At 39.8% G+C, this 14368-nt stretch overlaps 1 protein-coding gene across 1 annotated transcript in view; it reads right to left on the bottom strand.

The window, feature by feature from the left end:
- The window catches only part of LOC126092059 (exportin-2), a 171711-nt gene that overhangs the window by 60739 nt on the left and 96604 nt on the right, over window positions 1–14368 (bottom strand). The window contains exons 10-11 of the mRNA XM_049907465.1: window positions 13467–13653; window positions 8033–8231 (exon numbers count right to left, since the gene is read on the bottom strand). Coding sequence (XP_049763422.1) covers window positions 8033–8231; window positions 13467–13653 — 386 coding nt within the window. The remainder of the gene's footprint in view (window positions 1–8032; window positions 8232–13466; window positions 13654–14368) is intronic.

The following is a 14368-nucleotide window of genomic DNA, read 5'->3' as shown; positions in this document are numbered from 1 at the left end:
AGGGGAAATAACGGCCGAAAGGAAAACGAAAGATTTTATTGAAATCGTTGTTGACAAGTGTCATGTTTACAGTAAGTGTTCAAAATTGCGTCCACCATGAGCGATACATGCTTGACAGCGTCGGTGCAGCGATTGGCGTACACGTTCAAAGATGCCTGGTATTTCACGCACACCTGCAGCAGCTACAGATATGCGAGCAACGAGATCCTCATCTGAGTCAACTGGAGTCTCATAAACAAGACTCTTAAGATGTCCCCATAAAAAGTAATCGAGGCAAGAGAAATCAGGAGATCGGGGTGGCCAAGGGACTGGTCCACCACGCCCAATCCATCTAGCACCAAACGTGGCATTTTGGTAATTCCGTACAGCAGTGCTGAAGTGTGCTGGCGCTCCATCGTGCTGAAACCACATGCGGTTACGAATGGCGAGCGGAACATCTTGCAGCAGTTCTGGTAACACTTCTTGCAGAAAAATAAGATAGCTTTCGCCACAGAGTCGCGTGGGTAGTAAGTATGGCCCAATCAAAAAGTCGTTCACAATACCAGCCCACACATTAATACTGAAACGTTGTTGATACGCATGTGGACGCGTTGCATGTGGATTATCTGTTGCCCACACATGGGAATTGTGCGCATTAAAGACACCCTCGCGTGAAAATGTCGCTTCATCTGTAAATAGCACATGACCTACGAAATCCGGCTGCAACGCACGTTGCTGCAACAACCACTGGCAGAAGTTCACGCGAAGAGGATAATCTGCCGGATTCAATGCTTGTACTTTTTGAAAATGGAAGGGGTGTAAGCGATTTTCATTTAACACTCTGCATACAGTCTGATGACTCACATGTACGTCACGCGCAACAGTTCTTGTGCTTGACTCGGGTCTATCAGCCACTATGTTCAAGATGCGTTCTTCCAGTCTTGGAGTGCGTACAGCTCTTAATCGACCAGCGTCATGTCTGTTGACGTCGAACGTACCTGTTTCACAAAGTTGACGATGTAACCGTTGAAAAATTCTATGATCCGGCATTCGTCGATTAGGATACTCCGCGCGATACATTCGTAACGCAGCTCTGGCGTTACCATTTGCACGGCCGTACATGTAATGCATGTCTGCTTTTTCTGCATACGTAAAGTCACCCATCGTCTACGGCAGCACAATTGTGAATGGCGCTTGTCCCTACTGCGATACATCATGTTCATCTACTGCCCTCTACCGGCAGTGACACCAACCGATCACTCCATTTCTCTTTCCCCTGTTTACGCCTCACCGCGTCACCTGCGGCTATACATTCCTATACAATAAATCCTTGTTACAATGTCCTGTACCTACCATTAAAGTTTGTACCATGAATTCGGGACCACCCTGTATAATATACACAATAGTGACAAACCACTTAACCTTTTCATGTGGTAGCTATACACTAGAGTAGGTTTGCTTTTTTGATCCTGTATGCTTCCTTGGCCTGAACACACATGTACATTTCTTCATGTGTCACGCAGGAATCAACTGATTGAAATTGAAGTAAAAATGAGGCCTAGGTAAGAAGTTCTTACCCTGTCAGTGAAAGGCTGTTTATAGGCCAATGAAGCATTTATTTTTCAGCATAGTAGCCTCTAACTCACTGAACTTTGCCCAATGATTATATTCTATCCCTGAAGAACAACTGTGGAAAATCCATAAAGTATTTAGCTACAACTGCCACAACCTGATATTTAAAGACATATTTCTGTTATAAATAATTGTAGGTGACAATCAATATTGTGAAGAATGTGAATTTCTTAACAATTCATACCTCAAATTCTCTACTGTTCATATTGTCAACATTACTTTATTGTCCCGAAGAAAAATGTGCTTATTTCCCCCACACATTTTCAATCTATTTGAAGCAAAATACTTGTGTTTGCGTCAGCTGCATGGTAATTAACAAGAGGAATCCCTTTCACATCCTTAAACATTTGGTACAACTCTCCTGTCAGATGAAGTTGATTTATTGTAATCAATGCAATGCTAAGTCTCATCTACAGTAAGAAACCAGTCTTTCACTTTTTCTCAAATGGCCAAATATTAATGCAAAATCTGTTTTGCATTTACTTTTTGTCCACATTAATCCAATGTAGTGCACATACTGCACATCTTTTAGTTCTTCAGGTACAAAATATAGTACTCTCTTACAATATCCCTGTGGTCTCAGAAATTTCATACAACTTAAGAAGTAAATCATCAAATTATTTAACACTTTCTTGGCATTTCATCTGTAGTTTAATTAAGGGATGCTATCACATGGACCACCATCAAGAGAAATACAGCCACTCTCCAATGCAGCAGACAGTTGAATAACATATGAACAACACTATTCTGCAGATGCAATTTGTACCAACACAAAAAAATTAAAAGTTTCATTGCTATCTCAGAGCTAAGCTAAGCGCTTGGCATCTTGGCCTTTTTATGTCCCTACTATTCCCAGGGAACAACCACCAACAGCAAAAGAACATTGTACTAAATCATACACAATATATCATAATAAAGGAGGAAAGAAGCACTACCCCCCCCTCCCCCCCCCCCCCCCCCGGTTCTTCCTGTTCCCCACACACCCCATTCTGCATGTTTTTATTCCTAAACATTATCAACTTCATGGAAAAATTATGAACAATGATCAGGGTACTTCATTCTCCCTCTTTTTAAAAAAAAAAAAAAAAAAAAAAAAAAAAAAAAAAAAAAAAAAAAAAAAAAAAAAAAAGAGAGAGAGAGCTAAGACTTGTGACAAGTCATGGTATCTTCAGAATGCATCAACCCTAAAACAATAAAGAGCTAAATGATTGGATGTGAAAATGTTGATATGACAAAAGTTGAAACAATATGCAGGCATCTTCAGCACATAAGATATGACCAAAAATTCCCCTGTATTGCTAATGATATTTCTGATTACTACTCGAATCTCCTGGAGTGCTGGTGTGGAAGGATTCAATAGGTCTGAACAGAATTCACCTGGACAAAAAGCTCACCCATAATATAATGAAATGATATGCAGTCTCTCAAACAAAAGCAAATAAAAATATTTCGAAACATTTCACTCACTCAAAGTGGATCGACGCATGGAGCACAGAAATGCATAACAGGAAACAGTATTCATACTAGCTTTTGAGCACTAGCATTTTGTAGCAGTATTACACATTCACACACATGACTACACAGACACCCAAACGCCTACACCTGTGGCCACTGCAATACTACTGATTACTGAAAGCAGTTGCCTGAGCTGATTGATGTGGGGAGGAGGTACGGAACAATGCAACGAATAGTGTGGGAAAGAGACATGTCTTTGGAAACATGACTTTGCGGCCTCACAACACGATGAAAAGAGTACACAGAATATCACAAAAAGGAGATGTAGGAAGAGGAAGAGGGCAGGAACTTGGAGGCAGGGAAAAGGGGGAAGGGAAGGAAAGAAGGTGAAGGTGAAGGTGAAGATGGAAAGAGAGAAAGGGAGGGGGGGAGAGAAGGCAAGCGGTTTGAAAACAGCCGAGGAGACAGAGGGGGACAGGGCACAAGAGCGAGGGAGAGTTGGACGGGGCAGGGCGCAAGAGCGAGGGAGAGTTGGACGGGGCAGGTGTGATGGGACCGGGGAGAGGCAGAGGCAGAGGGACTGCTCGCATGGGCAAAGGGGCAGGAAGAGTGGAGGGCAACGGCAATGCAGTGTGGACAGAAGACAAAAGGAAAAGGCAAGATGAGGCAGTCGGAATAGGTTAGCAGAGGTTTAAGCCTGGGGAACTTCAAGAGTTCGGGATGCGTTGGAGAGAGAATTCCTGTCTGTGTAGTTCAGGGAAACTAGTGCTGGAAGGGAGTTTCCAAATGGCCCACGTAGTGAAGCAGCTGTTGAAGTCATTTGGGTTTTGGTGTGGAACATGTTCGGCAACTGGATGATTGAGACTGCAATTTGCCACAGTTTGGTAGTGACCATTCAGGCAAGCAGACAATTATTTGTCATGACCAAGTAGAATGTTGTACAGGAATTGCATCATGGCCGATATACAACATGGCTACTTTCACTTGCGGTCCTGCCTTTCACTGTGTAGAAAATGCCTCTGACTAGACTGCATTAAGAGCTGGTGGGTGGCTTCATCAGACACATCTTGCACCTGCGCCACCCACAAGGCAACGACCCATTGGGTGCAGGATTTGGACTAGGATTGGAATAGAGATGGACAAATATATTCTGTAGATTGTGTGGGCAGTGCAACAGTGCACTAATTTAGGTGATATGGGTAGGATTTTCGTCATGTAAGGGCATGACGAGAGGTAGTCAAAGATCTGGTGGACAATGTGGTCGAGCTCCTCAAAGTCAGGGTGATACTGGATGATCAGAGGAATGCTGGTCGGTGGCTGGTTAACATGTTTACTGGTGTCAGATGATCAGATGGAACAGGAGACTTGTTTATGGATGAGCTGAAACGGATCTGGTAAGGTTATCAATATTTTATGACAACTCCTGCCTTCCATAGTAGACAAGGTAAGGCTGTAAGGAAGAGATGTTTTGACATGTAACGGATGACAGCTGTCAAAATGGAGGTACTATTGGTTGGAGCACGTAGTATAGACAGACATATTTATGGGACCATCTGAGAGATGGAGTTCGACATCTAGGTAGGCGGCTCAGTGAGTTGAAAAGGACCAGGTGAAGCAGATTTGGGAACAGGTGTTGAGGTTATGGTGGAAAGAGTGAAGATGATCCCAGCAATGAATCCAGATAACAAAAATATTCTCAATGAATATGAACGACACAAAAGGTTTAAGGTGCTGACTGTAAAGGAAGTATTCCTCCCATAAGTAAGTTGACACAAGATGGTGTCACGTGAGTACCCTTGGCAGTACCATGAATTTGTTCGTAAATTTGATCTTCGAAAACAAAATAATTGTGGGTCAGGATGTAGATGGCTATGAGGATTAGGGAAGAGGTGTAGTGAGTTTGGTATCCAGAGGACATTGGTAAAGGTAGTATTACAAGGCCACAATGTCATGGACAGGGGGGATGTTAGTGTTCAAGCACATTGCATCCGCTGTGACTGACAAGGAGGTTGATGGTAATGGGACAGCAACTGTGGAGAAGTGGTGTGACAAGTGTTGAGTGTCTTGAATTTAGGATGGGAGGTTAAGGACAATAGTTTGAAGGTGTTGATCAGCAAAAGCAGAGGTTCCTTCTGTGGGAGAATTGTAACCAGCCACAATGGGACAACCAGTCAGGAGGTCTGTGAGGATGGGTTTGTGATGTTTGTGGAGCAGGTAAAAGATAGGAGTGCAATGGTTGTGGATGTGAGGAGGCAACCTAGCCATCTCAAAAGCTGATACCTTAATCTATCCACCTCCTCACAACAGCAACCTCCTCCTTACGGCTCCTACCTTTTACCTACTCCGAAACTCCACAAAACCAACCCCACATGTCTCCATACTGTCATTCCACTGTAGCCAGGTACAGTACTCTCATGGTACGAGCCTCTGCCTTTGCTGACCAACAGCTCCAAACTACATTCAAGACATTTCTCACTTCTTTCACCACATCTTCACAGTTCCTGTCTCATTACGGGCAGACTCCTTGTCGGTCACCAACATCTCCCATGCCCATGGCATTGCGGCCTTGGAACACTACCTTTCCCAATGCCCTGATACCATACCCAGCACCTCTTTCCTAATGCTCCAAGACAACACCCAAAATTATTTCATTTTCAAAGGCCAAGTGTACAGACAAATCAATATGTCTCTTCCTTACAGCCTCACAATCCGTGGCTACTGTATTTAGAGTGGAAAGCAGGAGTCGTCGAAATATACTGATAACCTTATCAGAGCCTTTTACCAATAGGTAATATCCTATCCAGCTCATCCATAAACAAATCTCCCATGCCACCTGCTCCTCTGACACCATTAAAACTCTTAACCATCCACCAACCAGCACTCCTATGTTCACCCACTATTACACTAGCCTTGAAAAGCTCAACCACATTCTCCACCAGATCTTCGATTACCTCTTGTCATGTCCTTAAATGAGGAAAATTCTACCCACATCCCCCAAAGTAGTGTACTGCTGCCCACCCAACCTACAAAATATCAATGTCCACCTCTATCCCAATCATACTCTCAATCCTTGTGGCCCAGGTACAATATATGCCCCATGCATTCACCTATCACCTCTCACCACAGTCCAGTCACAGGCATTTTCTACCCATGTTATACATTAGCCATGCTGCAGTTACTGTACAGAAGTTTACATGAGCATGACAAGTAACCAAGTGCTTACTTGCATGAATGGCCACCTCCAAACTGTGGCAAACGGCAAACTTGATGATCCAGTCGCTTGCAACAAGCTGCACACCACAACACAAATGACTTCAATAGCTGCTTCACTATATGGGCCATTTGGGTACTCCCTTCCAGCACATGTTTCTCTGAACTACACAGATGGGAATTCTCTCTCAAACACATCCTGCTTTCTCACAATCGCTCTAACTTAAATATCTGCTAACCTGTTCCCACTGCCTCACCTTGCCTTTTCCCTTCTCTCTTCTGTCCACACCACTCGTTCTGCATCCAGATCATGCACTGCCTACTCCCACCGCTCCTCTTACCCCCCCTCCTCCATGTGGGCATTTTCCCTGTTCCTCCCCACTCTCTTCCCCCTTTTAACCTTTCACTATTTTCTTTCCCCTCCCTCTCTCCCTCTATCTTCACATTTCTCTCTTTTTCACCCTCCCCTTTTACCCTCCCTCAGTTACCCCTCCCCCTCTCCTTCCTATATCTCTGTTTTCGTCATATTGTGTGACCACGAAGTCATCTGTCAAAAGAGACACCTCTTTCCTGCTGCCTCCTCCCTGCATCCTTCCCCATCGCCTCCCCATCTCCGTCAGCTCAGGCAACTGCTTTCAATAACTGAGTATCAATAATATGTCTTGCCGTGGCCACGGGTGCGTGCATTTGGGTGCCTGTGCGATTGTACGTATGAATGTGTGTACTATTGCTAGAAAAAGAGCTAGTTGCTTCAACGCTAATGTGGTATCACCTTCTCTAGTTCCATGACTGAGGAATCACTTGAAAATTGATCGTTTTAATGTCACTAATAACATACAATGAAATGGCACATGCTAGATAAAATGAAATACCTTCCACTTATTTTCAAATAGCTTTCTATAGTTGTGTGCATAATGTAATCAATAACTCATTGTTAGAGTGGACTGACTAAGGGACCACACCCACTCATCACCAATTTTGGCCAAATCTGTTATATATGCACGGCTTGCCCACAACTGAACCAGATAGAAGTGGGAGCTCCAGGCGGCCAAATGTTTGGAAAAAGTAGCATTTTTGGCCTGGTTTGGGCGAGGTATGAGCGATCTATTTTACTGTAGTTTATAGCCAATGGTTGACATAACAGAAAGACTACTGACCTTCAACCTAGTCACAGGGTCAAGTCCCTACAAGGTAACTTTTTTTTAGATTTATCCTCAATTTTTACATTACTTTCACTGCAAATAAATCACAACAATACTAAATATATTTTACTTATTAACATTTTCATAAAAGTCATGAATAGGAAAGATAAATGAAAATTTCGGATTGTAAATAAAATTTCCATGCATTTTTTTCTATACACTTTGTCATCTGGAGTTTCCATTTCTGTCAACTTCTTTTTGTGGCCAAGCTCTACATATACCAAAAGTGTGAATTAAACTGGTGGTGAGGAGTAGGCGCGGTCCCCTTTTGAGAACAGTACCTCGAGCAATAAAAATATTTTTCCTATATTAACTCCTTGAAATTTCCAGACAAATATTATCTAAATAAATAAATCCCATTTATCACAATTATACCACACTGCATATAGCTGTAGGCTTTTAACAATCTTGACAAACTTTATAGGGACAAATCTATAGCACTGACAACTGCAGGCATTCTTACATATTCCCAGCAAGTTGACTAATTACTATTATGAACATTGCCAGCTGTTTCACCTACATTTTTAGAAATACTTAATTGTGTGTCTACTTACACTGGGCTTCCATCAGGTGTCTTCATTACCAAAATTTTTTCTATTGCACATGCAGCATATGTGTGCACCACATGACTGACAGCAGTGAGGTGTTTAACAATCTGGGGAAGAGAGCCCACTACCATTTCCCTGGGCAGCACACTTCGGAACATCATGATGTACTTTATAGAGTCAGCCTTCAAGACTGGAATAGTATTCACTGAAAGAATTGTAAGAATATAATTAAAGAAGTTGACACAAAATAATTTAGTATTTAGTTTCGAATATGTTTTCTTTAAAATATTTCACTTCGCAGATTTATGTGTAAACAACAATTCAACCACTGTTGCTGGACTCATCTTCGGACAAAAGTTTTACATTCCCACACAAGATAAATCACATCTTAGGTTGACTTACAAGTTACTATATAATTACTAAACCTACTACAGTTAACTTGAATAAGGTGGAAAGGTGCCTCATTCACCAGGTAACAGTGTTGGAGAATGCTATTTGCTAGTTAGAGGTTTAAATTTGTGAGATGGTATGAAAATTCTGTCTTTTCCCCTATATCTCATGTTTGTTTTTTTGAAGCACAGGTGATGCAGACAGTTTAAGAATTTTGTTTAAATGTCATAATCATAAAATGTGGAAAGCTACACACGAGGAAATTGCTATAATTATGCCAATGGTTACAATAAAACTAGCGAGCTAGATAATGAATGGAGTAATTGTGCTTATCCTTGCAAGAAGTCACAGTGAAATGAATGAAATTACTGTAGAGCACAAAAAGGTTTAAAAATTTGTAACGATTCTACGTAAACCAGACTGTGTAATCAACAACAGTGCTGAAATGATAAAGCAACAGCAATGTACATATAAGCAACCGACAATAGTTGCAAACTAATATATACGTAAATGTTTGAGCCATAGCAATGTGATAACTATACAGGCTTCAATTCACAACTAAATAAAACAGCAGTTCTGAAAGGCAATAGCAATGTATGGATGAGGTATTTCTATTTTAATAATGTGAAACGCCCCTTTCTATTATATTTTTCTACAAATCAATTAAAATAATCAATTTTTCAAAATAGAATTGGACTGATAAAAAAATCTACTAACCAAGCGGTGGAGTGGGCAAACACACACAAAAGTTCTGGGAATGGGCAAGTTTTCACAGGCAGTAACTCCTCCTCCTGGCAGAAGGGCTGAAGAGAAAGGACAAGGAATGAAAAAAGAAAAGGACTGGCTAAGGTTTAAGAACTGGGGAGAGTTACAGAAAAGTGGCCCAGAACCTTGGGTTAAGGGAGTCTAACAGGAGTAAGTCTCCCTTGACCAGCTCTTCAGGGTGACTTTTCCATATCTCCCCCAGTTTCTAAACCTTCCCTTTTCTTTCATGCCTCTTCCTTCTGCTTAAACCCTTCTCCCAGCAGAAGGAGCCACTTTCTCCAAAATCTCGCACATTTCTGTAACTTTTATATCTGTTTTCTCTTGCGTCCAAATGACGAGTAGATCTTTTTATACAAATCACCACACTCAAAATGTGCTGATCTGGCAGAAATTTGGGAGGTCAGTACATTTAAAGTACTCTGTTAAACTACGGGGTGTTCAAAAAGTCTCCCCGTAGTGCCGTATGATTGTTAGCTGCGCATGCCGTACGATTGTTCGCCTACCTGGGTTACTTCCCTTCAAGTGGACTCTCCCAACATTCCCCCATTTCGTTTATCTCTGTAAAACTGCTTATTCAATAAATTAATAACTTGTACTTCACTGAGTTTCATTTCGGTATATTCACCGCAGCATACGGCACACACGGCTAACAATCTGCGGAGAGACTTTTTGAACACCCTGTATTACTTCCATCTTAAGAAACAACAACAACACAGTTTAGTGTAGCTTAACTTAGTAAAATACACTTTTCAGCTGTTATGTAGTCAAGTATAACAGCAGCTAATTCTATGATATAATCTTACTAATTATGTCTTTCATGTTTTGATAATGTAATCAAATTTTTCCATCATTTTCTTCCACTAAATGACTTATATTTTACAGTGCTGAATATATTTTTGTAAAATCTGATATTTTAAATAAATTACCACAGCTTGTTGAGCACAAATGTGGATGTACTGTAGTAGTTTTAACTACATGTCTTACCAATTTTGGCTGTTCCAAAATCTAACTTTTATTTTTATATAACAAATGTTGTTATTATATCTAAAAACAAAGATGATGTAACTTACCAAACAAAAGTGTTGGTATGTTGATAGACACACAAACACAACACACACACACACACACACACACACACACACACACACACACACACACACAATGAAACCAGTCTGGTCTTGGCAGCCAGATACTCTCTCTGTGTGTGTGTGTGTGTGTGTGTGTGTGTGTGTGTGTGTGTGTGTGTGTGTGTTTTGCTGCCTAGTCTGGTGAAGGCCTATTTGGCCAATAGCTCTGTCTGACAAGTCTTTTTGTTGGGCCTACCTGCGACTCAGCATCTCTGCTATACGGTCAGTAGCAATTACCCTTTTCATAATACTGTCATTTTTAAATGGAAAATTGGTATGTTCTTGGTTCAATGCAATATGTATCAACAAAAAGAAAGAATGCTTGTGGAATAAGATATTTAAATTCTAACAAAATAGGGGTAAAGTACAGGCAGACAAGCATCTATATAAAACAAGTGAATAACAAAAATATAATATAAAAAAAGAGTGTAAGGCAGAATTGCAGGTTATCATCATTATAACTTTTACAAAAAAGAAGCAAGACAAGAAGTAAAACAAATTTTCGGAAGAGTAATGAAAGCACAAAAGTAAAAGACATCAATGCACATGTTAGCACTAACAACCTCATTTCGGCCAAAAGTAAGGAAGACTTGTAAGACCTGTTGAACGAAATGGACAAAATACTTAAAACAGAATGTGTGTTCAGGATAAACAAAGCTAAAAGGTGATTAATCATGGGAAAGACAGTAATCATTTGCTTATCAGAACAGCTGGGGAAGACAAAGAAGCAAATTAAGTGTAAGAATTCTTTTGTCTAGAAAGCACAAGATATTTTAAGGTGAGAAATGTCTACAATCAAAAATCAGGACACAAGAATTTGGAAGAATTTGACATGTTGTGCTATGGAAGATAAAAAACGATAGGTAGAAGACAGGAAGAGGAACTAAAGACATTAGTACAGAAATTAACAGAAAATCCTTATCAGAAGTGAAAGGTAATAGGACATCTGCCACAGCATCCAGGAACAGTTAACTTGCAGCTGAGAGTGGTAGGTGAGAACATTCATAGAGGGCAGCAAAAGAAAATAATGGGCAAAAACAATTACACAGGGTGACGGGAGTACTTTGCATGTAGAGGTGAAAAGAGATAGTGGATCGTATCAAAGTGATGTCTTAAAAATATATAAAGTGTATTAAAAATGATAATGCTACACTGAAGTCATTCTCAGCAGCTCACAATAACATTTCAAATTTTTATCCACTAATTCCCAATTGAGAATACTTCAATTAATAGATTAATTAATATGTATTACAAGAATACATAAAACAACAATTTTTCAGACAGAATAAAATAAACTTAGAAAAATCCTGCAACAGGGAACAGATAGAAGTAAGTTATTGATCACATAAAAACGCGATTAGACAACATGTTAAACAATTAATTAGGGTCATATTTATGGCAGTCATCACAAGGTCTCCAACATAATACTAAATGGGTTGCTAGGACTTACCTTTAAGAGCTAAAATTCTCATTACTGCCAAAAGCCACAAATGAAAGTAAAATAAACTATCCTAACTTCCAGCATTCTTATTTCCTTATTTTGAGGTAAGTAAATGAGACACAATCATAATAAAGTAAATAAACATATTATAAAATTTATGCGTGACACAGAAAAGACGCCTGTGGAGACGATTACACAACAAAAGGGACAAAACAAATGTCAACAACTGCAAAAGACTATAACTTCTTTCAGTCACATACAAGATACCATCCAAAGGGTCAGGAAGTAACATTGCTCATCAACTAGGAGTGTGCCAAACAAGAGTCAGAAATGCGCAGAATAGGCAATCACCATTAACTCTTTGATCAAGACCAAAATGCTGAGAGGAGATAAAATATTACATTTGTTCGTTTTAAGAAGTTGTATACTGCATAGACCAAGAAGTGCTGAAAAAGCTTGGAATAGATGACAGAGTACTTACACAACAAACATTAATGAACACATGATCATGAGTTGAATTCTTATGAGAGCTATATGAAACATTTGGCTTCTCGCTCATTCTGTTTAACTGTATCCAGGAGAAGGTAAGTCAAAAATGACCAGACAGAAGGAACTGATACATAATCGAAAACAGAATAGGATTAGACTATCAAAAGACTGGACGTAATTTCAGATGCATCACTTTCTAAGATGATGTAGTATTTTCTACACAAAATTTAGACAATAATACTAAACATATATAAATCCTAAGAGAAATAACAAAAATTACAATTTTTTTTTTTTTTTGAAAAGAGAGTGCAGAACAGATACAAAAGATACACCAATGTCAATCAAAAAAGGTATGGTGACATTAAAAGAATACAGAAGTTCAAGTACCTAGGTGAGATTTTCACCTCAAACATCGACAGGTAGGGATCAGTCAAAGAAAGAGTCAGAAAGATGAAGACAGCATTAAAAACCATTGCCAGAATATTTGCAAATCAAACACCCTCTTATCACACCAAATTCAGACACTGTAGTACAACCTCAATGTTTATACCAAACCGACATTGAAAAGTTTCAAAAGATCCTAGCCATAATAAATTCAAAGAAGAATGAAAGCAAAAAGGGTTGCAGATAAGGCATTGACTTAACAGAACAGAAAAACAAATAAACAGGGGAAAGAAGTAAATCGGGATTCAGGGAAGAGAGAGATTGGTAAAGAAAAAATAAGAAAGAGAAGAGATCACAGTAAATCAGCAAAATAAGTGGTGACTCTTTTTCCACGAGAAAGCAAGAACATTACAATGAGTATCTTAAAAGAAAAGTAACAATATTATGAAAAGGAAAGTTGCTGCTCACCACATAACGGAGATGCTGAGTCGCAGACAGGCACAAATACAGACTGTCACAAATGAGCTTTTGGCCAGTAAGGCCTCCATCGAAAATAGATGACAGAGAAATACACACACACACACACACACACACACACACACACAAACACAGGATCCAAATCTTGTGGAGAAGAATGGCACCTCCAAATACGTCAAAACACCCGAAAGCACCCCACTGATCAACCACACCAAGAAAACCTGAGGGATCAGTTTTTCATTGTTGCGTAAAAAAAAGTCATTCTGCTTACCAGGGATTATATCATTAAAAGAAATTCAAACTACACGTGAAGATTTCTTGATTATTGTATAAAATAAATCCAAATATTCTGCCTATATCTTCTTACCTGGTTTCTGAAGCTCTGTTAGTATGTGCTCCTGTGCAAAACTGTTGAGATCAACCAGCTGGCTAGACTGTGTTATGCCATGTTTTTGTGTCTGTCCTCTGGCAGCAAGAGACGTGACCAAGTACAAAGCAGCATCTTTACTTCGCCAGTTTTGTTCTGGGCTCTCACCGTACCTCTGTATCATTGCCTTAAAAATAACAAACATTGAAGATGGAATGATCATTATTTTTCCTAACTAATTTAAGCTCTTCTACACAGTTTTAATTTACTTTTTTGGTTTAGTTTCCATTTAAATACACTTGAAACACAAAGAAATAACTTGATATCCTTTAGTATTTCTCAGTGGATCAGTTCCTTATGGGTTCTAAGTCACAACAGATTTTACTTTCCATTTTTCATAATATTTAGCAGAGCACATATCTGTTAGGTAGCACCAACACATAGCGCAATGTATTTCCTTAGCTAATGGCTGATTGTTCTGTGTAGTCACTGAGAAAACTCTCTCTGTATACACTGAAGTTTTATGTCAATTAAATTTGCTGATACAGAAGCTCACAATGTAATTACTTCAACATCACTGAATTCGAAATATGTGACAGAATTTAGCCCACTGGTATGGTTGCAAGAGACTTGGGCATTAGAGTCAGCAGTGACCTTTCCCCTGAGATGCAGACATCAGATCCGATACTTCACTAAGTTGGTCTAGAGGATAGAGACAATCATGATAATGGTGGTGGTGGTGGTGGTGTGTGTGTGTGTGTGTGTGTGTGTGTGTGTGTGTGTGTGTGTGTGTGTGAGGGGCAGGGGTCCTGCATATACTTTCTCCCTCATGCTTTCCAACCCCCTTCCCTTCCCCACATATGTTGGCCAATTTCTTGTCATTTGTCTGCCACATTCATGTC

The sequence above is a fragment of the Schistocerca cancellata genome, chromosome 7 (genome assembly GCF_023864275.1).
Source record: "Schistocerca cancellata isolate TAMUIC-IGC-003103 chromosome 7, iqSchCanc2.1, whole genome shotgun sequence".
Taxonomy (NCBI): Eukaryota; Metazoa; Arthropoda; class Insecta; order Orthoptera; family Acrididae; genus Schistocerca; species Schistocerca cancellata.
This window is presented reverse-complemented; position numbering and strand designations above follow the sequence as displayed.